The sequence below is a fragment of the Callionymus lyra genome, chromosome 19, assembly GCF_982586985.1.
Source record: "Callionymus lyra chromosome 19, fCalLyr1.hap1.1, whole genome shotgun sequence".
NCBI lineage: Eukaryota > Metazoa > Chordata > Actinopteri > Syngnathiformes > Callionymidae > Callionymus > Callionymus lyra.
The window spans coordinates 14,716,329-14,741,673 of record NC_141836.1 but is presented as its reverse complement, the minus strand read 5'-3'; the positions used below and the strand labels follow the sequence as shown (position 1 = coordinate 14,741,673).

Below are 25,345 nucleotides of genomic sequence, written 5' to 3'. Positions count from 1 at the left end.
CTATTGTAATATCGTAAATTTTTTTTTTATTCAGTAATAACATTTAACGTTTATAAACGAAAATCATTGGCATTAAAGTTGTGACTGGATTTTCTTGAATCTTTTTTTTTTTAATTAAAAGTGCTTTGATTCTAGGATAAGGAAAGGTTTTGATATACACTTGTACGAGTTGTAGCTCCTCTAAAACCCCCCAAATATTTCAAAATGCAGTACACAATCAAATCACATAATTTTTATTTTTAAAGCTTTGAAAACCCACTTGATTATAAGCCATAATTCAAATTAGCATGTTAGCAGAGCAAAGTTTGACAAGATTTTTTTATTTTATTTTGGGAAAAAGTCGCTTATAAAGACCATCTATAATATTATTTAGTCCTGCTTAATAATAGGAAAAATTACAATCACAATGATTTTTGATGGAAAAATCACGATTATCTATCGCAATAATACATTATTTTAGGGAAAACAAATGTTTTTTATTTATTGCGTACAACACATGAATGTGTAAACAGCTTTAACTGCCATTTGAATTGCATTAAATGACAAATATTACAAGAATTAACTGATCAAAAAGTGAAAAGACTTCTTACTGACACGCTGCTTCTTTGCTTTTCTACTCGCTTATGATCTTAGGCAGCCTAACCCTCGCGTTATCTCTGGGTCAAGGTGACCCGGAGGCCGAACTACAAATGTGTTTGTGGTAACCCTTGTGTTGTCTCTGGGTCAAGGTCAACAACCTCTACCACTGTATATGCATTTCTGGCAGCCAGGGAGGCTGTTTACCCTGACCCAGAGGCAACACAAGGGATAGCACAAACACATTTGTTTCCAGGACTTCGGGTCACCTTGACCCTGAGACACAAGGGTTAATAAATTAATAACTGTGGAGGCCGCTTAGTCGGCTTCTTTTGAGCCACACTGCATAGTCAGACTTTTTTTTTTAAACAGTGTTTTTTGTATTGCAGCGATTTTAAATGCAATAATCAACGAATCAATCAATATGAAAATGAGGAATAAGATTTGATTCATTTTGCATTATTATATCAATGAAACGTCTTTACTTAAAATCACTCGTATACTTGTTGCAAGGGAACAGGGAAGAAATCATAAAATGTAAACACAAAATCAAACTATTCATCTGCAAACCTGATATAAAATTATACAGTGAAGAGTCCTATCATTTAAAATCACAACAGTTACAATCAGCATCGAACAAATGACGGTTTACCTCGATGCTGTTGATGAGTTCCAAGTAGCGCAGGTCTCTTATTCGAGTGAACGCCTGAAATGACACATTTTCAATCAGAATCTAACAGCTCGAGACACATCACCACCGGATATCATCATCATCATCCGTCTACTGGCCTTCTTCGCCGTGTCAAAGTCCAGTCCCTCCAGGGCTTCCGTCGCCAAATCCCTCCAGTTGCCGTCGGTCACACCCAGGCAGGCGATCTGATAGGCCTCCCGGAACATCTTCTTTTCCAGGTACTGGTACATGGGAGCCGACTGGGAAGAGCAGCAGCATCGTGGTGACAAATCTACTTGAATAACATTTTAAGAGACCATTTTCTTTCGACGCCCACCTGAGGAACCTCGACTGCAGACATGGAGTAGACGTGCAGACAGAAGATCTTGGAGCCGTTGTATCCGACCATAAAGCCCTGCATCTTCTGCTGATGAACGGGGAAATTGCTGGCCTTGATATTAAGGTAGCCATTGCCGGAGAAGCACAGCATGTCCTCACACTGGGTGTTCCAGGCCACGCTGTTAGCATTGGGCTCCTACGGGGAGAGCAGAGGAGTGGAGGCGGATAAAGAAGTGTGGATGAGGAACAAGGTCCAGAGGTGACTGCTGGGAAAATAGACCCAACAAGAGGAAATAATAACCTCTGTAGGAAAGAGATGAAGTATAGCAGGGAGGAAACGGCTGCCGGAATCTACTACTGTGTTTTGTTCGCTTTAATAGGAGCAGCTCCTTAACCTCACCCCAAAAAACATAATCTACTGGTCGCTGACCTGAAAAAGCAGTTCTTTACTGTTGATGTCATAGACCAGCAGGGTATTGTGTTCGTCCACCACGGCCAGTTTATTGCGCGAGGCGCTCATGTCCAGGCAGCGCACCGACGTGGACAGCTTCAGCAGCGTGATAGGGAAGGGGTTGTCCACGAATATTTTCAGAATCTAAAAAACAAAACACTTGGATAAGCACCGGGTGATTGCGAAACGTTTGGTATTTTCCCACCATACCCATCGGAGCGGAAGGGAGTGTTTTTCTAAGTTCGTGGGAAAAAGTGGTTTCTTGGAATACTCACAGCTCCGTTCTTCAGGCCGACCAGGAGCCCCTCTCTGCCCTGTGGGCCGCCGATCACTTTGATATAACGGATGAGAGACTCCATCACCCATTCCTTCTCTTTGACGCTGTTGAACGAGAGGCTCTGAAGCCTCTTCTCCTGCAGGGGGAGACAAATACGTAAATTAACGCAAACTAATTCCTATTAGAAGGATGAAATAAGCTGGTAAACACATGGTGCAACACAATCATTGATTACTATTTCAGAAGAAGCCAGAGATTTTTTTTAATTTATCCATTCAATGGTTTTAAAAGTGTGATACCCATAAAACTAATGCCCACAAAGCCAATTTACGTGGCCTGCTGGATGGTTATGTCAAATTAAATGAATGTTCAAGTGACCTATGAAGATGCTAGTGTTCAAGATAAATAAGTAATACATACTTCAAGTAAGAGGGAAACTGAGAAGAAATACAGAGAAAATCAAGATGGATACCATATGTCAGACAGTGTAAGTCTTGGGCCCAAAACCATTTAATATTTACCAAATGGTTTGAATATTATGGCTCCTTATGAAATTGAGTTTGACATCACTGCTTTAAGTGAAGGGTATTGTCTCAAAGGGCAACTAATGTCAAACTTCAACTCTCCTGACTTACTCAGAGGTTTCAAATGTTGAAGTCCCTCATCATGAGCATGTTTTCAAGTTATTACTTTATTAAGTTCTCCCCAGTCTGAAATGTAGGCGAACAAGAGGTTTCGAGAGCGGAGTCCATTATGATGTAATAACGGTATTCAATACTTCTCGAGCCAGCTGTATTTAAGCCCCTTTTGTTTATACAACAAGTCCCTTGAAGGTGGAGACCTGGGATCGATGGACGCGCGGTGACAAACCTTGATGTTTGACCAATCATAGCAGAGTGAGCGTGGTTTTGGTAAACAAGATTCAATCTCTAGAAAGAAGAGTGTTTTCAGTGGGAGGGGCTTAAGTACATTCTCTAACGTACATACGTCAATGTAAAGAGAGTTTTGTACAAACAGAAACATACTGATGAGTACAATAGAGATCCACAAATTTAAAAGATACTTAAATCTACAAATTAGTTTCCCTTTAAAAAGCATTAAAGTCAGACTTAAGTTATGACCCAAGGAAGTTTTTGTTAAATATTCAGAGAGAAGAATAGTCAGGTAGGTAAGTCAGGTACGCAGGTTTGCTTTTAGTAAGAGTCCGAAGAAACGGGGAAACAATGATATACAAAATACATTTTTAAAAACAAATTAACTCTGAGGAGAGAGGGGGTGACATTATGAAATCATAATATGAATGTCATTGAAATCACAGCCATTTAATTTTTTAACAAAAGTAGTTGAAATCTCCAAGACTTAAATATGGTTTAGAGTCATGATAATGACCCCCACTGAGAGGACAGTATTTTAAATGCTAATTTAATTTTACAGCCAAGAGCAGGCCTTTAGCAAACCCATGAGTGAATTGAGGGAGAACATCTCAACTCTAGTTTCCTCGGTCAGAGATAAATGTCAAGTAGTACCTTTAGGTCCTGAATCAGCCATGACTAGTATAATGTCACACGAGGACCAGCTGATGTATTCTGTAAAAACCTTTAACTCTTTGTGAAGAAAAGAAAAAACTTCCTACTTGATATGCAGTGTGGCACAAAAGAAGAGTGCAAAGCTATTAGGAAGAGCAATGGTTTGATTTGACACAGGCATACGGCGCCCATACAAGCACAGCTCATTCGTATAAATGCCGTCTGAGGCTTGAAGCGTGAGCACGCATGTTACAAAGAGATCTGAAACACCTCTGTCACACACAGACAGATTTAAAAAAGGAAATAACCCTGGTGTTATGGCTGCTGCTCCTCCCGTACACCGTCTGTCAAAGCCCAGGCAGACAAGATCCAGAGAGAAAACCCGAGAGACACCCCGTGGTTCAACACACACTGGTCCTCTCCCCTTCATTTAAGGCTCAGTTTATCAGTTGAGAAAGGACTGCAGTCAAGCACAGCACACTCTTTGCAATCAAAGATAATAGGAAACATGTTTACAAATGGTCTGCGGGGATCAAGGAAGTATAAATATTATCATCAAACAGGTCGTTGAGTCGTCCCACACCTGACACAGGATGATGTGTTGAGAGCAAACCACCAGCAGGTTGCATTCAAACCTCCTGCAGATCTTCTCCTTGACCCGGTAGTGCATGTCCGAGGAGTCGTCCGAGTACAGCTCGTAGATGAGGATCTTCTCGGGCAGCTGGATGGCCAGACGGTTCCTGTAGATGGCGATCTTTTTCACCAGCTCTCGACACTTGATCCTCACTAAGAAAATATAAAAACCAGTTCAGTCGAAAAAAAGATTGAGAGAATTAAAGCAACAGTATGTAACATTTTTTCGTTACTCAATATTTTTTCACACTTTCTGTAATAGTTGCTTTTTTTTTTTAAATGCTCTTGACTATGTTTCTTTTCCTGGACCACCAAACTCCTTTACACTGACATAAGAACCTTCATTCTGTTTTGTAAACAATTGTACGAGCGGAATATTAGCAGAGAAACAGAGAATATACAACATTAAAATTACACTAGAACACACGTTTAAAAACTCAAGGCCTGGGGGCAAAATACAGCCAGTCATTTCATGAGGCCGGCCGGTCGGTTTACTCAAATTAAATGAATTTTAATATTAATTTTATTACCTATAAATATGCTTGTGTTTAAGATAAGGAGCGGAGTCCATTTGAAATTAAATTACAGACCAACTCGGCTTACAACGGAACATGACCGTTAAGTCCAAAAATTACACTGCAACTCGTTCCTGGCGCCAAGTCCGGGGCCATGAGCCAAAATGTTGGTTGGACGAGCAATTCTTATTGATATTAAACAGAGACGTGCATCTGCTGCAACAGCCTCACTTTCACTTCGCTTTGTTCATTCTACTATTGTGTTCGCTCATCAATAACTAAAAGATAAATAAAAGCTACAAAATATTTTGAGATTTGAAATAACAAAATGATTATCATGTGTTCACACTTTAAAAAAAAAATGTAAGTAATTTTACTTATTAGAGCTTTATTTTTCAAGTTTTAAGGCTCTTTAATCTTTGCGTTGCCTCTGGGTCAAGGTGACCCAAATGCCCGAAAACAAATGCAATTGTTTTATCCCATTTGTTGCCTCTGCGTCAAGGTGAATGACCTCCCTGGCTTCCATAAATACTTAAGCAATAGTGGAGGTTGTTCACCTTGATCCAGAGGCAACACAAGGGATACCTCAAACATTTGTTTTCGGGCCTACGGGTCACCTTGACCCAGAGAACACAATGGTTAAATATGGAAAGAGCGTGTTGGAAATAAAGGGAGGTTTCTACCAACTTAATACTACAGAATATCTGTTCAGGATTTGTTTCAGGTGTGATCTGAAGCACAAAAAGGAGCTTTGGCTTTTATAATCTGATTACGGAACTTTCATTACCACAGCTCAACTTAGTCTAAAAAGACACACGATCTCTCTAAGTCAATGGTGTCCTTAAAAAAAAAGAAATCGACATCCAAGATGTCACTATTTTAATTGTATTCCTGCTCAGAGTCTTGACTCGCTTCATCAGGTCATAGAGCTTGTGGTTCTGGCTGAACCCTGTGAAGCTTTGTGACGAGCTGTCAAGTAATTCCTCAATGCCATGTAACAGTAGGAAGCTCGGTTCACTCCTTGACACCCTGACGGACAGAACACCTCAAATGCCAGGAGAGTGGGAAAAGCGAAAAAAAAGGGGGTTTGTGAAGTGAGATTGGCAACAGATGGAATTCACCAAAAAAAAAAAAAAGTGAATTTGAGTAATTAGAGATGATGAAAACGTGTTTAATTAGCCTAACGTTCCACCTTTTTGTTCCGTGATGAGATGCTGGACGATGACATCGGTCATGCTGTCTCTGTAGGCGTAGCGGTCCTTGTAGAGGCCGTGAACCGTGCTGAAGATAAGTTGGTAGCAGGAGAGGGTCCCGTCCTGGCAGCCCAGCACCTAAGATAAGATACGACGACAGCACATCCCATTAGCACCTCTAAGAAAAGCAGGTGAGTGTGGGAGCAAGTGATTTCACAGCATTTACACGCTGGAGGCTAAAAGGGGATCTAAAAGTGATACAGTACCAATAAAATGAAATAAAAGTTACCATTTGTAGTTGTATTTAGTTATCAGTTTAAGGTGATACATTTGACGCCTCACCACAAAGTTGGAGTCGGGCTTCACCCGGCATGTCCACACCCAGGAATTCTGCTCCCCAATGGTCCCGAGTCGGACCCCGTCTTTGGTGTAGAGCGAGGCCTGCTTGTCAGAGCCGCCCATGACGATGTACTCGCCTTTAGAGAAGTAGCTGACGCAACAGGGGTCATAGGTGAGGGTTCTGTCCTTGCCAATCTGGAAATGAAAAATAAGTGGTCCCGAGATTAGATCAGGAATTCCTCACATAACCCCCGGGTTCTGTCTGCACGGAGACACTTCAAAAAGTCTGAGCACATTCAAACATCCCTTTATGTGCATGAAAGGGTTATTTGTTTGAGAAATGTTCTTTATTAGGAGGCGTTTTAAGTCCACATGGACAGCATCATACTGCTTCCCGAAAACTTTCTGCATCTGTTTTCCTTCAGCGCCTGACAACGGACTGTAATCGCTCCTTCATAGCAAACACATTATGGCATTATAATCAAAAGAGAATGTTCAATTAAAAAAGATAAACCGGCTGACAACAGCATTCGAGGCTCCGCTGTGATGGCCGAGTAATGAAAGCCGTATATTTGTGTTTAATTACAAAACAGCTCACGGGGAATTAAGAAGGGAGGGGGGCGGGATTGTTGGGGGGGGGGGTTGAGACTGGGTCACCAAGTCCTGATCACAAACAGATCCTCAAACAAAACATTTAAATCAGTTTCATGACAGGACACGCAGCACGGATGACGGGCGAGTTACTCGACATGTGCCACACGATCCAAGGACGACGATGTCACAAACAACATTGCACAGTAATATATGTAATGAGAAAAATGGCTAATTATTTTCACGGGGGGAAAACACGAACGCTCATATTGAGCGTCTCATTTACCCTTTACTTGTCATGCATATCACCTCAAACAATGAGGAGCTGATCCTCATTAGTTTTTCATATTTCATGCAAAGATAGTTTAATTTAAAACGGTCATCACTGGCGCACTTAAACTCTCAAGTGCACAACTGTTATTGTTTCAAACTTCATGTATAGATGCCATTGTTCAAGTGAGGTTCCAGACACTAGTGAAGAAAGGTTTCACGAACTCCCTTTGAAGGAGACTAGATCAGAATATCAAGCTTCAGATTTGAATGATGGCTTCAAAGCCCCGGTGTTGTCACCTGCTTTCCACTGAGCTGGTAGAAGGACAGCTTCTGACCCCAGTCTGCCACTGCCAGGATGTCATTGTGTTCGTCTCTGGGATGATAAAGCAGAAAAAAAGGGGGGACAGTACATGACTAGGAATCCTTCAACTCAGGGAGTAAATTACACTTTAATATTTCTCTTTACAACCAGCGCCATCATTTATTCATATAACATGTCGGTGCTAAGGAGAATCATAAATGCTTTGTGGTGTAGGATAGTTCAATGACATAACCACAAAATCACAGATTTATGACGTATTTTCTGGATCAACGTACCTGAGAAATCATTCAATTGTGTATTGCAACAGCTGAGCGCACGAGTTTGTCCGACAGAGGCATCAAAGAACAGACAGAGATGCTCCAAGGCATAATAATGGCTATAATGATATTCACTCTTCTATTATAGTCCCGTCGACGCTGTAGCCAGTGAAATTGCGCCACCTGCTGCCCATGTTCGGCCATTTGCAATCATGAAGCACAACTAATGTCATTTTTTTAATTTAACATACCATAAAAGTTTCGGTGACAGTGACCTCTTTTTTTATTGTTGCCATTTTGTATACATTTAAAAATGAAGCAATAGGGATGGTTTTCTTTAGAATTACAAAAGCACTTGATAATATTTAAAATAAATCAGTTGATTAAATGAAAATCATTAATGACTTCACAGGGAAACAAATTCTATCACAGCAAAAAAAGGATATTTTGTAGAGCACATAAAATGTTCAATAGATTTTATTCCTACTGCATTTAAAGTTTAAGCTTGAAAATCTGACAAATGGCCCTTGTTTAAAAAAAGGTTTCTAAATTATACGAGAACATTGAATAAATTACCTAAAATATTTGTCATTTACGGTTTGTATCTTGATTTTTTTTATTTTCTTATATTATTGTCACAGCATTGGGAATTACAAAAACTTTTTATTAATTAATTTTGCATTTTCCTTTGTGTCTTTGACACATTTTTTTGCATTTCTTTAACACAACACAAGAAAAATGGATACAATTTAACACATATATATTTATATATATACAGAAGGAGGAACCATGGACTAACTTCGAGGGGTTCCAGGCTATGGACCAGATGGGTGATGAAGAACCTCCTGGTCGTTCTATCTTAACTTTCTCCTCTCCATTTTTATTTCGGATGCTGACTACTCCATTCATCATGCCGAGGGCAAGATACTGGCCATCGTTTGTCCACCTAAAATTAAAAAAGAGGTTGAGCACATCAAAAATTAAACATATAAAAAGTTAAAAATAAGTGTTACTCACCCGCAACATGTTATTTTGCTGTTAACTTTATGTTTATTCACTGACTTTTGTTCTGGCGACCACAGACCTGAAACACAAACAGACCTGGTGTAAAAGTGGCACATGTTTGTTTTGCACATGTGATTTTTAATAAGTAGAAATGAGAAACTACTACAGATGCTTACCAAAGTCACCAGAAGAACATGAGGCAAGTTGATGAGTGACTGGGTTATAGGCAACACACTGGATAGAGTCATTATGACTAGAGAAAATTGAGGAACAAAATTAGTTAAACACCAAAAATAATTCACCTTGATGAAAGATGAAACTTTTGAAACATAAAGGTGTAGTAAAGTGACCGACTTTATTGTTAATCGATGAAATTAAGTTGTTAACATTACTTACGTGTACTTCAAAATTCCCTCCAAATTTGAAGTCCATATAATAATGCTTTTGTCTGCAGAACCTGATGCAAACCGTTTACCTAGCAGAAAATATGTTCTTTTAATATAATCCATAGAGATAAACAGAGAGTTGTAAATGCGAATAAATATTCACCATCTTTGGCATATGCCACACAGTACACAACGTCTTTGTGCCCCTTTAGAGGATAAACCATGGATCCATCTGATGTATTGTACACCTGAAACAAACAAATACAAAAACATCTGAACCCTGTTAAAATGAGCAACAACAGGGAAAGTCTTACCAGAACCCGAAGGCCGGCTGCGATGATAAGTTGGCTGCCATCTGGCTTGAAGGCAAGGTCATAGACGCTGAAAATAAAAAAGGTTTAGTGGTTAATACAGGGGGTCGTTGTATGAGGTTTACATGAACGATGCAAGTTACTGAAAAGTAAATGCGTCGGGTCAGGACACAAAACCAAACGACACCATTTTCTGGATGTTATGCATTAATGAAGCAGAATTTGCATGTTCTAAATCGAGTTAACAATAAGTTAAGATTCAGTAAGAAAAAGAGTAAATATCCGCTAAAAAGAAAGAAACAACGTGAGAGCAAACAACTCAACAAAACGATCAATACTCTTTAACGTTTCAAAATCCGCAGATTAATTAAAAGAAAAACGTCCTGAGATTTGTTTTATGAATGAAATAATGTGTAATGTTGTGTGATGCTAACGGTTGCTAGCCGTCTCCGTGGTAGTTTGCATAGCAACCGCCGTTGCTAGCCGACTAGCGACGCGTGACGGCGGACAAACTGAGCGAGAACATGCGTCTCACCACTGATCCCGAATTGTCTCCTTCCATGACAGGACAGCTCTCATCTCCCCTGTTCAGCAACAGATATAAAGTGACATTTACATCAACAAGTTGCTCATAGTGCAGCCAGCAGGGCGGACAGGACGCGCACCTACTGCGCAGACTCCAACAGGCTCACTTCCTGTAGCACTTCCGCCATGTTCCAGTGTTTATGTTCTGCGACTGTATTAACCCGCGACTTATCCAACACCAATCAGGTTGTATTAAATGGTTTGATTTTTTATTTTAACTATAAGTAAGTCTCATTTCGAAGGAAGATTATTTTAATGGATGCTGGTGTGGATTTTTGTAAAGAAATTCGTGGAAATGAGTCGAGCAAAAGAAGAGCATCTTGTCGAGAATGAGAATAAAACAGTCCAAATACATCCTTCACAGATGCCACCTGGCTGGACTCGAGAGGTGAAGCAAAGAAAATCAGGAACGACTGCTGGCAAACTGGATATCTATATTATAAGGTGAGTCTCGCATCATTACAATGTAACATTGCTAGACAAGTTGTTTTCATTTGCGCACTCCAAAGTGATGATGACTTTTTCTACAACTACATTTTCTTATCTGAGAAGTTTTAAAATGAGTCACAATTGTAAACTTCAAATTGTGGAGATGCTATTGTTGTCAGTTCATGAAGACTAAGAGGAGAAGATGGGTGGAACATCTGTAAATATTCAACTCTGTATTTAATTGACTGACTGTGTGATGCATGATCCATGTTGGCGTGAAAACAACTCATTAACTCATGCATTTGTGTGTCTATTTTTTTTTTTTTAGTCCAAATGGACAGAAGTTCAGATCCAAAGCATCGCTCCAATCATTTCTCTCTAAACAAGAGGATGGAAATATCGACATTAGCCTTTTTAATTTCACCACACGGGCAATAAAGAGAACATCCGTGGAGTTAAAGTCAACGCAAAAGAACCAGAGGAGGAAGAAACGACTTGTCAATGATGAAGGGTCAGAGAAACTGCATCCAGCTTCCATACCATCATTTCGTATCAGTGGAGATAACATCACTGGCACGGAGCCGAATGAAAGTGATGCGTCTGGTGATAAAAGGTTTACAGATGTTTTAGACATGAGCCGAGATACGACAAACTCCACACTAACACATGGCGTTCAAGATGCACTCAAGTCAACGGAGGATGATCTCAAGCTGCGAAGGAGCCCTCAGAGGGCGGGGCAGCTCAAAGAAAAACTTCTAAAACTGACAGAATCTGCAACACTACCAAACCCTTTGTGTCAAGACTCAGAGCGGAATGTTGTAGCCACGTGTGAGAGCGAGCGTGAAGGAGGTGAGATCCAGATTCACACTGTAGGAAACAACAATTCTGATCCGGAGGCTGGTGCTGACAGCCGCCACCATCTGGACGAGGAGGCAGCAGTACCTGACATCACTGATGGGACACTGGCGAGAACCCCCCAGAGTAGTAAGTGTGATATCTTGACAGCTTTTCAAAGTAAAAAAAATGTCTCCGCTCTTACTTTATCGCCTCTCGTCATCTAGGATGCTTTAGTTTTAATAACGTTTTATTTTGTTTAAGGTAAAAAATAACTACCACTAATGTAACTAAGAAGCACTTAGAACATAGCTAGTTATTTACACTCGTTTGCAATTATTTACCCAATATTATTTTTAGATCATTCTATTTACAATATACTAACTTGTAATTATTAAACTATAACTGCTTGTAATTAACTAATTTGGACAGTAGGTGGCAGTAGCGTTCCACAACTTTCATACACAGCCCATAAAGTGGCCACAGGCCTCTTAAGAGAGCGATATATCTTCAAGCTAATTTAATTTAATACAATTTAATTTGTTTTGTTTAGTCCTGTTTTTTTTAAGTCCAAATTCAGTCACAACACTGTTGTGATGAGGATAGTGTTTGACAGACGTAAAGTCTTTTGTATATTTCAAAAATAATTAAGAATAAATGCTGCAGTGACAAACCTTTTCAGAACAACAGATAAATGATAAAATGTAATGTTTATCTGCAATAATCTACTTTTAATTTGTGTACAGAGTCCAAGGGTCTGAATAACATGCGGAAAACGAGCCCATACTTCTGCAGGAAGGCTCTCCAAGATGGTAGTTAAACGCCACATTAATGATGGCAAACCTCGCTATTATTATTTAGGTGCTATTAAATAGGCCATGTTTTTAGGTCTGAGCCCACCCAGAAGAAAAGTCTTCAAGAAGTGGACCCCACCACGCTCTCCCTTCAACCTCGTCCAGGAAACTCTGTTCCATGACACCTGGAAGCTTCTGGTGGCGACTATATTTCTCAACAAGACCAACGGTGAGTGGTAGTCATAATAGAAAACTTCTTCAACAACATATATATTTTTAATATTTCTACAGGAAGGATGGCTATCCCAGTGCTTTGGCAGTTTTTCGACAGATACCCATCTGCAGAGGTGACCCGGCTGGCGGACTGGAAGCCCATGTCTGAACTCATGAAGCCTTTAGGTCTTTATAAGCTTAGAGCCAAAACCATCATCAAATTCTCTGGTTAGTTTCTCAAACACATTCTTTGTTCCACATTGTTAGATGAACAGCTTACTTTTTTAATGGACAGATGAATATCTGACCAAACAGTGGCGTTACCCAGCGGACCTTCACGGAATCGGGAAGTACGGTAACGACTCTTACCGGATCTTCTGCGTGGAAGAATGGAGAGAGGTGAGTCAGTGGCAACTCCTCACATGATGGTAGTTTTAACATCCTTTATCTGGTTCAAGGTGACGCCACAGGATCACAAGTTGAACAAATACCATGCCTGGCTTTGGGAGAACCATGAGACGCTAGGAATCTGATGAAGTGAATCCAACGTGTAATGTTTCAGATTTTACATGAATAGTTGTATACTTTAACAATGCCGCTGTTGCATGAAGTTGTTTTTGTAATAAAAAGTATTTAACAAACAACTGTGTGTGTTATTTGGGCATGTTGGAAATAATTAGATAATTTATGTGTCACAGATTGATTGATTAATAAACCTTTAGCTCAGAAATGTTTTTGTGTTACATACAAAAAACCTGAATTTTGTTTTCATTCAAGATTTAAAACATTGTTCCTGGCAACAGTGTATTTGAAACATCTTGGAACCACACATATCTTTGTCAAATACCCTTTTTTCACGAGTTAATAATATAAGTTTAAATAGAGAACCAATTTGTTATCCCCACAGATGATTTCAATTATTCAAGACACCTCTCTGACGTTAGTCTGCCCACACAAAGTAGTCGTCCAGACTGGTCCTTCCATGGTCTCAGCCCACTGGTCTCCTCTTTTGAGTGCACTGATGCGTGACACTGTTCTTTTGGAAACGCGACTCCCAGGGCAACTGTTGCTAAACACAGACTAAACAAATCCGGGAACTTCTCACGACTTTGACCGGAACTTTTATCAATTATAAAGTAAGTAATAATTAACTATACAGATAAAGATAAGAAAAATATTTACAGGATTAACTTTAAAGAGAAGGAGCTGCCAAAATGATACTCCGTGAGTAAACCCCTCTGTACTTCATTGCATTTATTTTGAGATTCTTAATTTCACTTCTTTTTTTTTTATATCACAGCTGCCATTTCTCCAGCTGCTTCATCTGTACGCACTCCCCAAAAACGACGATACCTTTGTGTCACTCCCATCAGGTTCCCCCTGATTCCCACACAGGTACAAAGATGGACACATGATTATCGTTTTACTTACTCAGGTAATTCTGTTCCAGATCATCCCCAGACTGGATCCTTTACATCCACCTTCAGTCCCTAAACGCACGGTCTGTCTGGAGACTCCTGCTGTTCACCACTACAACCACCAGAGGACGCTATTTATGCAGAACAGAGAGTACAACAGGTTGATAGAAACCTTTTGAGTTGTTAAGTCAATTTAAGATCTGCTTAAACCAGGTGACTTTAGGTATCATCAAGTGTGGCGGAAACCCTTTTACGGGAGCAGCAGTGAAAGAGAAGAGTACAGGTAATGATGAGCTCTCTTAAGTCAGTTTGTGCGAACAAATCGTTTTTTCTTCCGTTGTAGAAAAGAGCTGCGCGAGCATTTGAAGCGACAGATGGAGGAAAAATGTGCTGCTCTCAAGCTGCAGCTGACAAGCGGCGTCAAAGAGGCAGAGTACCTGCGGGAGGTTGACCACCTCCATCTGTCCAGCGACCGAGAACAGAAAGTCAAGCAAAAAGGAGCAATGTTGGTCTACAGGGATGAAAACAAGAAGGTTAAAAAATGAGCCTCATCATCACATGATCAGAATAAGTGGGGGATTTTTTTTTCCCATTTTCATCTCTGTGGTGTCTTCAGCTAATGGAGCAGAGCTGGAGGAGCAGAGCACTCACACGCTCCCAGGAGGTCCTGAAGGAGCGAGAGCTGCTTCACCTCAACCCCATTAACTGGAGCGGAACGCTGAAATAACATCCCAGAAAAGATTCTTTAAAGTGTCTGACTTTTTTTTTTTTATTGCGGATCACTCGTCTTCAATTCAGAAGACGACTTTAAATAATGATAAATAAATGCTAGACAGAAAAAAAAATGGCTTGTTTTTCCACAACTATATGACACACATAAATAATAAATAGCGGTGATATGATAACCGTCTTCCATGCTAGGTCACGTGACATGCTTTAAATTAAAATATAAATATGGAGGGATGTAAAAATGCTCATTAGAGATGGATGGAAAACTCACACTTAGCTTTGAAAAACAAGGGACATAAAGGCAAAGTTTTTGATTGTGAGACATCTTTTCTGGAGCATAATAATTTAAATGCATAATAGATTTAAACAATCAGTAGTCCTTTCAAGTCAGTGCAGCATACCTTTGAAATAAAAATGACATTATCGAAGCCCTTCAAGTCAAATCCCTGATAGACTGAGATTCTAAAAGTCGTCATTATTGTCCCTTCAAGACTCCATCGAACATGGCTTCCCCTTTCTCCGTCAGCCAGTATCCCGCCATAGCTGCTACTCCGCCGATAAAAATGGCGGTAAAAACCATGTCCCCTTTCGCCGCCAGAGTAGCCAAAGCGCAGATGACGACGCCGAAGAACATCTGCTGCAGTACCAGGACCTCGTCGTCCGTCATGTCGTCGAACAGGCCCTTCTCTGGACCAGCTGAGAGACGACAAGGTGTCAATTTAAGTCGTTGATCCTCGCAGATAAGACGAGGTTTGCTTCTCACCTGGAGGTTTGTTTTCCACACAAATGCTGTCTCTTCGGATGAAGCCGTCGGCACAGTCGCAGTGGAAGGAGCCCACCTCGTTGATGCACGCCTCGTTGAGTCCCGGGCAAGCTATGGAACGTTCGTTACATTCATCCACATCTGCAGGAGGAGTCAAGTATTAAAATCCGTTGCACCAATACAAAGAGAGAAACACTTACCAAGACACTTTGCTCCTTTTAGCTTATAACCACGTGCACATTTCTTACAGCGGGCAGGACCACTACCCATGCAGCCCACACACGCCTGGTCACAGCCTGCAAACACACACAAATGGTTACACACAGCGTACATAAAGTAAGGTAAGGTAAAACTTTATTGATCCCTCAGGAGGTCTCCTTCGGTATATTGGGTAAATTGTTTGAATAAATTAAATAATAATAATAATGATTAAATAAGTGTAGCCCGAGGGAAACGTACAAACGTCTGATTGTGTTTATTAGAACATCGCCTATTGATTATTTTACATTTCTAATTGCAGTATGATTCAATTTGTTTTATTTAACCGTTAAAACTATTTTTAGAAATTTGAATCATTTGAATCTCCCTTATAAGGAATATATTTACTGTTCTTTTCTATTCCATTTTAAGTTTTTTATAATTAGTTATAAGTCAAATGAAGCAGGTACATTTTACTATGGCTTTTTTTTAAGATAATAATATTTACCTTCACACAACTACTTTTTAACTCTGTTTTTTTATAACAATAAATGCAAAATGGCTGGAATCAATTTGGATTTTATGCATTTATTTATATTTTTTATTAATAATATATATGTATAGATGACCCACATTATACTAGCTTTTATGTTTATCTTTTATTAACTAATGGGTTTTATCTGTATAATTTTAAGGAATAATTATTGACAATATGTTTATGTGATTTTGTCTATTTTTTATTATTATTCAAGAGTCCCAAAATGTAAGATGCCGTCTCACTGTAACTCACCACACACTCACAAATATACTAAATATTATCAATATTTACCTTTGCATTCATATGACCCAACAGTGTTGTGACAGTAGGTATTAGAATGACAGCGAGCCAATTCTGTCCCACACTCATCTACATCTGAAAGACACATGATAAACATTGAAAAAACATGTGACACTAAATTCTGCATAAAAGGATAAGAGTTGATAACATTCTTACCGAAACATTTGTTGTCGTGAAAGAGCCAACCTGGCTTGCATTCCAGGCATTTGTAGTCCTCTGGTCCGGAGCATTTTTTACACGCGTGATAACAAGCTGCAGAAGATGATATCAGTTAAAAGGTCCGAGTTGTTGACACATGGCTGGTGCAAGATGTACCCGAACAAACTCCGGCAGAGTTATTCACACTCTTCTCTCTGTAGTATCCATCAGCACAGTTCCGGCATAGCTCGCCCGAGTAACCCGGATCGCAGATGCAGTCGCCGTCACCGAGACGAGTCCCTTCTCCTTCACACCGGCCGAGACCCCCGCAGATACCGGCAGCACCGGACGGACAGTCTGTGGATGCAATATCGTGTTTGTCTTATGATTAGTATGAAGATAAAAATAAAGGGGGTTCGCTATAATTACACACCTTTGCATTCAGGTCCAAAGCGTCCAGGTGGACAACATAGTCTCAGCTCCTCGATGCAGAGCCACTCAAACAGGTCCGGAGCCTCCTGCTGCCTGTTTGTGTGTGTAAAATTTGGTTATATAACGTCACATGACCAATGATGTTGTTTTTTAATTAATTTAGTGAGCAATCATGTTTTTTTACATGTTCATATTCATGTTATAAGATTTACTGGTGAAGACATTACCTGTGGAACCACCAAGTCTCCACCTGATCTTCTATCTGCTCCAGCAGACGATTGCATTCAAAATTGGTTTTCTCACACGCTGACTCCACAATCTCAAGCAGACGAGTTTCACTGAAACACACATTGATGTCGTTGTTTAATTTCCACACAGATGGTGAAGCAGCATCTTTATTTACACACACAACTACCCAATATTCCCATCTTGATCTTTAAAAGGAGTAAAAAATATCCACTTTATATTGGACAGTATATTAAATAATCAACATTAAATCAACATTCAATATTCCTCAATATATATCTTAATATTAAATAATAACGACATGTTAAAATTGGTTTGAAGTCTTATAATATAGTTGCAATATGTGTTGCAAATTCACTGTTTACTCACATTTACCACTTTGACTATATTTACATCCTATTTCTTATAGATGGAAACAACTGATCTTAACGGCCAATTTGGAAAAACTCTCACCTTCTGGCATACTTTGCAAGCTTGTCCTCCTCCCAGGCAGTGTTACCGCCACCAAAGTCCTTGCTGGAGGTTTTCTCCAGACCCTAAATGTTGTGGAATCAGCCAAAAATTAATAAATACACTTTGAACCGAGACTGAACCAGAGGAAAATATATGCAGCACCTGGAGAAAACTCTCAGTGAGTTTCTTGCAGGTCTGGCATGGAGCCGCCTGGATGTTCATCACAGCCAGAAGGAGAACCAAGGTGGGGACAGTCCACCACATGTTGCTATTGATGACACAAAAGGAGAATTGTCATAATATGTATTTATAACCTTTAGGAATGACTTGTAGAGAATGTAAGTAAGTAATTTGTATTTATATAGTGCTTTTCCAGACCAGGGTGACAAAGTGCTTAAACAATCAAAACAATACCCAGTAAAATACATACTTTAAAGGTCAAGATAATACTGAGAACAACACAAGAGTTCCAGAAAATAAAGGAAAAGCCTGAACAAATAAAATGAGTTATAAATAATAAAAAAAAGAATGGAATAACAAATGCAAGATTTACGTTAAGACTGCATTTAAATGATTCTTAAAAGGGAATCTCATCAAATTATAATTAATTCCTATAGTAGTATTTGATAAATTCAGTGTTGTTTAAAAGCTAACGTGGATGCATCGTAGCCTTCGCAGCATCAGCACCAGGTTTAGTTTAGCTGAGCAAGGTTGCCACAGTTAGCATGTAGCCTGGGTTAATGTTTGGATCTAAAGCGACCATATTTGGCGTAGCTTTCGAGTGTACTTTCAACGACGACCTATACACAACATAATCTACTTAATAAGCGCATAGAAATCGAGGTTTTTGCGCCTTGAGCGTAAAGCTAACGGTTAGCCTAGCATTACCTTGTTGCCTAGCCGCCGCTCCTTTGATGTTGACCTGTCCTGGCTCCGCAGACAGAGTTTCATATTTCGGTTTGTTTTTTTTAACTTAACTCTGCGCCATTCTGGTTCAGCGATTCACCACAAAAAAAAATGAGCGACGAACGAAGATACGACGCCGGGGTTATGGGTGTGGGGACGAAAGGATGAATGGAGGAGTCCCAGTGGTTTCTCTGAATCTGGGATGTTAGGCTCCGCCCACAACCTGCTGACCTCGAGCTCATCCCTGGACCGCATCCGGGAAACGGCTTATTTATCTATTATTATTATTATTATTATTATATTATCCTGTGACGTACTCAAATGCATCAACGTTGTTCCAGGGAGGAAAAAAAAAAAAAAATCATAGAAATTGTATTTTTAAATGATTTATTTAAAGATAACAAAATATATACAATACATTTGTTGCACATATACTTCATTCACGTTGACTTTGCACATTGTGCTTACATTACCGTCACGTAGATACCAAACAGGAAATTAAGTGAACAGGAAGAATTGCAGATTTAATCCAGATTTAAATATGTCTGCACAAACAAAAGCTGTTTGTCTTTCCACTCAAAGCTGTAACATTTCATCATCAGATCCTAAAGGTGTGGTTCAGGTACGAAGGAGGTTGAAACTGGACCCGGCTGCAGCGGAACCGATTCTCCAACGTCTTCCATTTCCACCCCGACACAAGTCTGTAACACGGGGCCCCCCGCCGTGAACCCCAACAGCCCACGTGCGAGCGCTTGGGACGCCCTCCTGATCCCCCCCGCTCTCCTCCGTCTGGTGGTCCCGGTGGAGGTTTGTCGGGCTCCGGCCAGCTCGGTCAGGAAACCCAAGCTCTGCGAGGGAAGGCTGTAGACGTGGAGGCCGCGGAAAAGTTCTGGAACCATCTTGCAGCCTCCGGGCGGCTCCACCGGCAGGGATTCGAACTGCACCAACATGAAGCGCTCGCCCGCCCGGCCTTGGAGGTAGTCGGCCAGGATGCAGCTCAGGGAGGCGCTGAAAACATCTGGGGAGTCCACCCTGTCCGAGCTGCTCCTGATCTCCTTGGGGGTGTTCTTCTCCCAGCTTCCTGCTCCCCACTCCTCAGCCCTCGCCCAGGCCGCTTTAGAGAGGACCACCACCACCTTGCCTCCCTGTCTCCGCAGGCGGTCCAGTCGAGAGTGCAGCCACGGGACCGGCCCCAGTTCACTGAGCTCCCTCCGACACCACAGATCCAGAGACACGCTGAAGCCCAGGGTCTGGAGGGACGAGCCCAGATGACACACCAGCTCACACAACGTCTGGTCGTTGGCGGTGGGGTACAGCAAGATCACGTGACAACCGCCCACAGCTCCTGGATGGATGGAAGTTTATAGAAGTATTTGAGCGACAGCAGAACATGAAATGTTGACACTTTGTATTTATTAATTGTAAGGTTGTTGTTAAAACATTGAAATAATTAAATTCAATAATTTCTATATTTATATATATATATATATATTCTATATTTGAATTGTTTTTCTACTTGAAATTTAAAAACATGGAATATTTTAAAATGAATTAATTTATTTAGAGTTTGATTCACTTTGAGTTTGATGTTCTTATTCCAATAATTCAAAAATACTTTTCTAAATTCAATGGGTTTTTTTTAACTCTTAGCTTTATTGATTCAGTATAAAAATGTTCAGACAATACAAAAAGAGTAACTTGATGGGACACGTAGAAGTTCAAGTACCATGGTGACCTTTTATATTGAATTCAAGAGACATCAAATTAAATACATTTATTTTTTAATTGTTGAAATTTGAATATCCAACACTAAGTGTAAAGAAATTATTTGTTTTGAAAATATTCGAAAATTATATATATATATATATATATATATAATTATATAAAAAATGCAACGTTTTAATTTATTAATTACATATTAAATTACTCAAATATTAAAATTCAATGCCTTTCAATAAAGAATGTTCAAAGTTTCAACATTAAAAAAAAAATTTCCATTCAATAATCTAATAAACATTTACTTCCAGAATCAATCAACAATTAAAAATTCTGAATTTTCTTCCTACTGTAAATAAATTCTTACCTTTAACATCATTGTCTTTCAGCCAACGACACACGTAATCTGTGTAAAATCACACAAAAATATGTAGTTATTAACTGTCAAATTCTTAATAAATGCATTTTAATCTCATAAAGATCACACACTGACCTTTCAGGATAACTCGTATGAAATAGGCCGCCAGTCCAACCAGGCATATCAGGAATAATCCCGCCAAGATTAGTAGACTCCATCTCCACCGAGGGGCTGAAAAAATGCAACCATCAAGAAAACGATCGTCTCAAAATGAGCATTAAAGTAAAATCTATACCTTCAAAAGGACACAGTGGTTCCATATACGACTGCATACCTCCCACCTTTAACTAAAATTGAAAAGCGGCTTAAGTGATAATCAATATAAATATCCAACCCAGTTACCTGAACACAGAGCTGAGGATGAGAGGACGCATTGAATGTTCCAGACATCTAAAGAATAAAAAGTTAAATTAATAAACCTATAAAAATAGATCCATATCATGTGACTTTTTTTACCCAGTGTCCACTGCGTGTGGCGCCCCAGTGCTCACGGTTGTCGAGCTTTCGCTTGGAGCCGGCGACCTCCTCGCACCCCCCGCCCGAAAGATCTTTCTTACACAGCCACAGCTCAGCCTCCAGCCTGCAGGGGGCGCTCATGTTCCAAATGAGGATCATATCCCCATTTAACACCTGAGCCTCCACCACAGACACTGACACCTTGCTCTGCATTCTCTCGAGAGCCACTAAATCAAGAAACATTTTTAATGTCTACTTTAACTTTTGAGTTCTCCAGAACTCACCTTGAAGCTTTTTAAACGGACACAACTGACTCCTGATGCCTTGTCCCTTCCACCACGCCTGTCAGTGCGAGATAAACTTTGTTAAAACCAGTCTTTTCGATGATTCATTACGACACGTTACCTGGAAACACAGACATGGTGCGACCAGATCCAAGGAGATGACGATTTCCGACTCCTCTTCAGGCTGCAAGATACAACACGTGTCATTTTTTATTTTTATTAAATATCATTTCATTTTTTTTTTTTTCCACTCACCCATTTTGAAACATTTCCTGGTATCTCATTCCAAACCATCAGATACATCAGCTCTTTGTTGCTGTCGGCCATGTTCTCCACCTGCAGCCGAGCCACATTCCTCTGTGGATCCATCACCACGTGAATTCTTGGGACTAAATAACAAGTATTTAAAAAGTGAAACTAAAACAAGAGGGTTAACCTTTAGACTGTGTTGACTCACCTTCACAACCCTCCACCACCACCTGTAGGTTCTTAGTGCAAACTGTGAAGAAAGAGATTATTTTAAGATCCTAAAATAATTCAAAGTACACAATGGAACTTGACTTACATGTGAATTATTATTACAAAATTGTCAACTCTGATCCTGACACTTCATATTCCCACTTCATGTGTGTAGCCGCCAGTCTTATCTCTTGAAGTACTACACATTCCCAAAAACTTGAACTACACACTCTTCAATCTATTTATATATACAATCGTGTGTGTGTGTGTGTGTGTGTGTGTGTGTGTGTGTGTGTGTGTTACAAACAGCTGCCTATTTGAACAGTAGATAATCATTAACACATCTACAGATTTAATTACCTCACCAACCTTAGTTTTAAAGTGCCAGTGAACTTTATACACACCAGTCATGTGACGACTTTTTGGACGCTACAATACTGTGTTTAAATTCAAAGTATACGTAGCTGCATCAAACGTGATCGAAGGCTGTGGTCGGTTGACTGGGCGGCAAAGCATTACGGGCGCTGTTTAGGTCAACGTATCTGAGAGGATTGAGTTTGCAAGTTCAAATAAATGTTTGTAGATCAATTGTTAGTTGTTAACTAAAGTGAAAATTTGCTAATTCGCAGATTTTCTTTAATGTGGGGGGCTCAGAACATATTTATTTTGTACTTGAAACAATTTTAACTTAAGTAAAAACAGATGAAATTCCTTTATTTTTTAAATGATATTAGCTTTTTTTTTCTGAAGTACAACACAAATGTACAAACTAACAAAGCATTTTTTATTTTAGTTAACTGCAAATACTTTTATATATTCATATATTTATGAGTTTGTTTTAAGATTGTATTTAGTTAATTTTTAATTTCCCAGCCACCATATTCGTAAAAGCATGTCAAAGAAATGTTATTGTATAACTTTTGTCGTTTTCTTTGGCAGATCGAAACTGCAAAGATAAAGTACTATCGATAGCAGCGGCTCACGCTAAAGCTAAATTAAGAAAAACTCCTTTAAAACTCGTTTTAACCAGTTTAAAAAGTTTAAAATTAACCAGTTTCAATTAATTTGTAAATGAAGATGTTAGGGATAACATTTACAGTGTATACATGTATTTAGTGTTTAATGTTGTTGAGCTAAAAAAGTAGCATATATTACCAATTAGCATTGAGTTAGCATCATGCTAGCATCATCCATGAAGCCTCACCTTTTTCTAAGGACGGGATCGTGACATTTCGAACGAGTGACGTTCTCCTGGAGCTCGTGTGAACCACGACAGGATCGCCGAGACTCACCGTCTCCGTGAGGTGCAGCTGAAATGTTTTTAAAAATTAAAATAAAATAAACACGACTGGAACATAGAAGTGATAGAGTGAGGTCGGATCCTTCACCAGATGAGTGCGCGGTCGCCGCGACCCCGAGTCGCTGGGTTTGAATCCCAGAATCCTGCACCATTCACCGGCGCCCGGAGAGCTGCGACAAACTTTCACTGGGCAACGAGAAGAGGTTTACGTAAGAGACGAGGAAACCCGAGCATGGAGGCTCCTTCACATTGATACCTCTCAGTTCAGAGGGCGCCGAATCACCGCTCCCGCCTGACCTTTGACCTTCATCATCACCCCCAGATTCCTCAGAAACATCAGGAGTGTTTTCCAGTTCTGCAAATCATCATTTGAATAAACAAAAATCATGTGCAAATCAGAAGCATTTGTTCGTACCTCGCACCGTGATGCTGGTCCTCAGGCTCGGCTCGCACTTGCGTCCGGCCGGGCAGCGCAGGACGAAACTCAGCCTCAGTTGCGTAACGTCCACCGAATCCTCCGGCGCCACGCCGTGCATGAATACTGTAGACGGAACCGAGGTTACTCTAGGCGGCTGTAAAGGTTAGCGCGATAAATTGTTGATGTACCTGAGCTCACGTTGCAGTCGGTCAAACCCTGATGAGATAAGAAGGCATTAGAATGCAATAAAACGGGAGGACTCGCTATAACTATAAAACAATTAAAAGCAACATCTTAACCTTAATTGAGTTTAAATGTTTGACTGAGTTATTCTCTTATTGCACCATTAATAATACATCAAGAGGTTTGAGTGAAAATGCTTCTTAAATCCTCTTTAAGAGCACATTTATTCCACTGAACGAAAATGTAGTTCGTACTCGTATGAGGACTTACATTTTATGAATGAGAGGTTTTCATTTGTGGCTCAATTCATTGCCTAAATGCATGTTATCCTTGAACTGAACGAGAGGTTTAAGAGTCGAGTCCCATATGAATGCAAACACATTTTATTACTTCCACAGAAGAGCGTGGAACGTTGTGAGGTTTGTTGTGTTCAAGCGGTTTCGTCGAGAGGTTCAAATTCACGTGGGAGGTTCTCACCTGTTTTGAAAAAGACGTCGTTATCAGTGTGTGTGTGGTGAGTGACAAGATTTTCAGTGAGAGGTTTATATTATTGTTAACGTTTCACTTGAGTTAGCGAGAGATTTTCACGTATCATTTCCATTCGCGAGAGGTTTTAAAATTACGTTAGCGAGAGTTTAACGTGTGAGAGGAGGTTAAACTAACAACAAATGCTTGAGTGATTTGTTGAGAGGTTTTAAAAGGTAGATTTTGTTTCTGCATGTTAAGATTTTTATTGATGTGTTTTTAAGGTTGGAGGTTGTTTTTTTAAAATTTCGCAACCAGCAATAAAACAAACGATCTGATTGTGTTGTACTTTTGTAGAAGCTGCACATGAATAAATACAATAAATGCAGTAAAAGTCAATACTAACTCATTTTACCGACTATATATCTGAGTAGTCAACAACACTTACCTCACTACAGGTGAGTTCCCGAGGGTCTCGGTCGATGAGGACTCCACTGGCCGCCAGCAGCACCAGGACTAACACCTGCAGGACCCTGAAATCCATCTCCAGGTGGACGGAGACCCCTCGCCGGTCCTCATGAGAAGCAGGCCGGCGGACACGTGGATGGAGGGACAGGATCCCGGCTCTGACTGATTACTTAGTTCCACTCACGGGGTGGATGTGACCAAACATGCTCAGGTGAGATCAGCTCATGTTTCAGCTCAACCAACCGCCCGCCTACCGTGTTTATCTAGTCAGAAGACAAGCAGGTGCGAGAGTGACATGTTCATGTGGGAGTTCTTATGGTATGTCGTCGGCAACACTTTTATGAACCGATTGGTCACTAGTTTATCATCAACTAGCGTCCGGCTGAATCTAGGTCAAAGACATCAGCGATTTATGTTTGTCATTCAGGCCGACAACCACTCTCGTTTGAGGAATCTTCTTATGCATGATGTGAGACGTTGAATCGCTGCCAACCACCGCGACATATTTCAGCCTGAAGCGATAGATGATAAGCCCAAG

At 40.1% G+C, this 25,345-nt stretch overlaps 5 protein-coding genes across 5 annotated transcripts in view; 2 read left to right on the top strand and 3 right to left on the bottom strand.

The window, feature by feature from the left end:
• ift122 (intraflagellar transport 122 homolog (Chlamydomonas)) overlaps positions 1–10,329 on the bottom strand; it is a 28,096-nt gene extending 17,767 nt beyond the window's left edge. Inside the window, exons 1-16 of the mRNA XM_087781182.1 lie at positions 10,200–10,329; positions 9,668–9,734; positions 9,517–9,601; positions 9,364–9,442; positions 9,144–9,220; positions 8,980–9,046; positions 8,762–8,908; positions 7,681–7,756; positions 6,523–6,714; positions 6,180–6,318; positions 4,423–4,625; positions 2,312–2,449; positions 2,016–2,180; positions 1,584–1,781; positions 1,366–1,506; positions 1,229–1,282 (exon numbers count right to left, since the gene is read on the bottom strand). Coding sequence (XP_087637308.1) covers positions 1,229–1,282; positions 1,366–1,506; positions 1,584–1,781; positions 2,016–2,180; positions 2,312–2,449; positions 4,423–4,625; positions 6,180–6,318; positions 6,523–6,714; positions 7,681–7,756; positions 8,762–8,908; positions 8,980–9,046; positions 9,144–9,220; positions 9,364–9,442; positions 9,517–9,601; positions 9,668–9,734; positions 10,200–10,243 — 1,872 coding nt within the window. The 5' untranslated portion in view covers positions 10,244–10,329. The remainder of the gene's footprint in view (positions 1–1,228; positions 1,283–1,365; positions 1,507–1,583; positions 1,782–2,015; positions 2,181–2,311; positions 2,450–4,422; positions 4,626–6,179; positions 6,319–6,522; positions 6,715–7,680; positions 7,757–8,761; positions 8,909–8,979; positions 9,047–9,143; positions 9,221–9,363; positions 9,443–9,516; positions 9,602–9,667; positions 9,735–10,199) is intronic.
• A 59-nt stretch (positions 10,330–10,388) lies between these two features.
• On the top strand, positions 10,389–13,115 carry mbd4 (methyl-CpG binding domain protein 4). The gene is made up of 7 exons (XM_087781190.1): positions 10,389–10,693; positions 11,007–11,662; positions 12,259–12,324; positions 12,401–12,535; positions 12,598–12,747; positions 12,815–12,918; positions 12,978–13,115. The coding sequence occupies exons 1-7, from the start codon at positions 10,509–10,511 to the stop codon at positions 13,050–13,052; spliced, it is 1,371 nt and encodes a 456-aa protein (XP_087637316.1). The 5' UTR covers positions 10,389–10,508; the 3' UTR covers positions 13,053–13,115.
• A 600-nt stretch (positions 13,116–13,715) lies between these two features.
• LOC148059655 (uncharacterized) lies at positions 13,716–14,704 on the top strand. The gene is made up of 6 exons (XM_087781193.1): positions 13,716–13,743; positions 13,820–13,914; positions 13,970–14,097; positions 14,161–14,220; positions 14,281–14,470; positions 14,554–14,704. Exons 1-6 carry the CDS (start codon positions 13,734–13,736, stop codon positions 14,662–14,664), a joined length of 594 nt encoding a protein of 197 aa, XP_087637319.1. The 5' UTR covers positions 13,716–13,733; the 3' UTR covers positions 14,665–14,704.
• A 30-nt stretch (positions 14,705–14,734) lies between these two features.
• On the bottom strand, positions 14,735–18,002 carry creld1b (CRELD disulfide isomerase 1b). Its single transcript, XM_087781191.1, has 10 exons — positions 17,897–18,002; positions 17,735–17,817; positions 17,263–17,373; positions 17,037–17,128; positions 16,781–16,960; positions 16,622–16,717; positions 16,457–16,540; positions 15,630–15,725; positions 15,430–15,570; positions 14,735–15,362 (listed from the first exon to the last, which is right to left on the bottom strand). Exons 1-10 carry the CDS (start codon positions 17,996–17,998, stop codon positions 15,142–15,144), a joined length of 1,206 nt encoding a protein of 401 aa, XP_087637317.1. The 5' UTR covers positions 17,999–18,002; the 3' UTR covers positions 14,735–15,141.
• A 1,008-nt stretch (positions 18,003–19,010) lies between these two features.
• On the bottom strand, positions 19,011–25,009 carry LOC148059653 (interleukin-17 receptor C). The gene is made up of 16 exons (XM_087781179.1): positions 24,788–25,009; positions 23,880–23,907; positions 23,689–23,814; positions 23,530–23,628; positions 23,362–23,459; positions 23,178–23,283; positions 21,972–22,013; positions 21,770–21,903; positions 21,636–21,698; positions 21,515–21,572; positions 21,231–21,457; positions 21,117–21,164; positions 21,010–21,061; positions 20,850–20,945; positions 20,724–20,762; positions 19,011–19,985 (listed from the first exon to the last, which is right to left on the bottom strand). The coding sequence occupies exons 1-16, from the start codon at positions 24,881–24,883 to the stop codon at positions 19,246–19,248; spliced, it is 2,052 nt and encodes a 683-aa protein (XP_087637305.1). The 5' UTR covers positions 24,884–25,009; the 3' UTR covers positions 19,011–19,245.
• Positions 25,010–25,345: the final 336 nt, after the last annotated feature.

Excerpts from the sequence above, each read along its gene's own strand:
- LOC148059655 (XM_087781193.1), top strand. Across the intron at positions 14,098-14,160 it reads CAGAACAGAGAGTACAACAG|GTATCATCAAGTGTGGCGGA; the intron begins GTTGATAGAAAC and ends AGGTGACTTTAG. Across the intron at positions 14,471-14,553 it reads ACAGGGATGAAAACAAGAAG|CTAATGGAGCAGAGCTGGAG; the intron begins GTTAAAAAATGA and ends TGGTGTCTTCAG.
- LOC148059653 (XM_087781179.1), bottom strand. The coding sequence starts at position 24,883 with ATGGATTTCAGGGTCCTGCAGGTGTTAGTCCTGGTGCTGCTGGCGGCC. Across the intron at positions 23,629-23,688 it reads GACCAGCATCACGGTGCGAG|AACTGGAAAACACTCCTGAT; the intron begins GTACGAACAAAT and ends GATGATTTGCAG. Across the intron at positions 23,284-23,361 it reads GGCGACCGCGCACTCATCTG|CTGCACCTCACGGAGACGGT; the intron begins GTGAAGGATCCG and ends AAAACATTTCAG.
- mbd4 (XM_087781190.1), top strand. The coding sequence starts at position 10,509 with ATGCTGGTGTGGATTTTTGTAAAGAAATTCGTGGAAATGAGTCGAGCA. Across the intron at positions 11,663-12,258 it reads GGCGAGAACCCCCCAGAGTA|AGTCCAAGGGTCTGAATAAC; the intron begins GTAAGTGTGATA and ends ATTTGTGTACAG. Across the intron at positions 12,325-12,400 it reads CAGGAAGGCTCTCCAAGATG|GTCTGAGCCCACCCAGAAGA; the intron begins GTAGTTAAACGC and ends CCATGTTTTTAG.
- creld1b (XM_087781191.1), bottom strand. The coding sequence starts at position 17,998 with ATGTGGTGGACTGTCCCCACCTTGGTTCTCCTTCTGGCTGTGATGAAC. Across the intron at positions 17,818-17,896 it reads TCACTGAGAGTTTTCTCCAG|GGTCTGGAGAAAACCTCCAG; the intron begins GTGCTGCATATA and ends CACAACATTTAG. Across the intron at positions 15,726-16,456 it reads TGGGTCATATGAATGCAAAG|GCTGTGACCAGGCGTGTGTG; the intron begins GTAAATATTGAT and ends GTGTGTTTGCAG.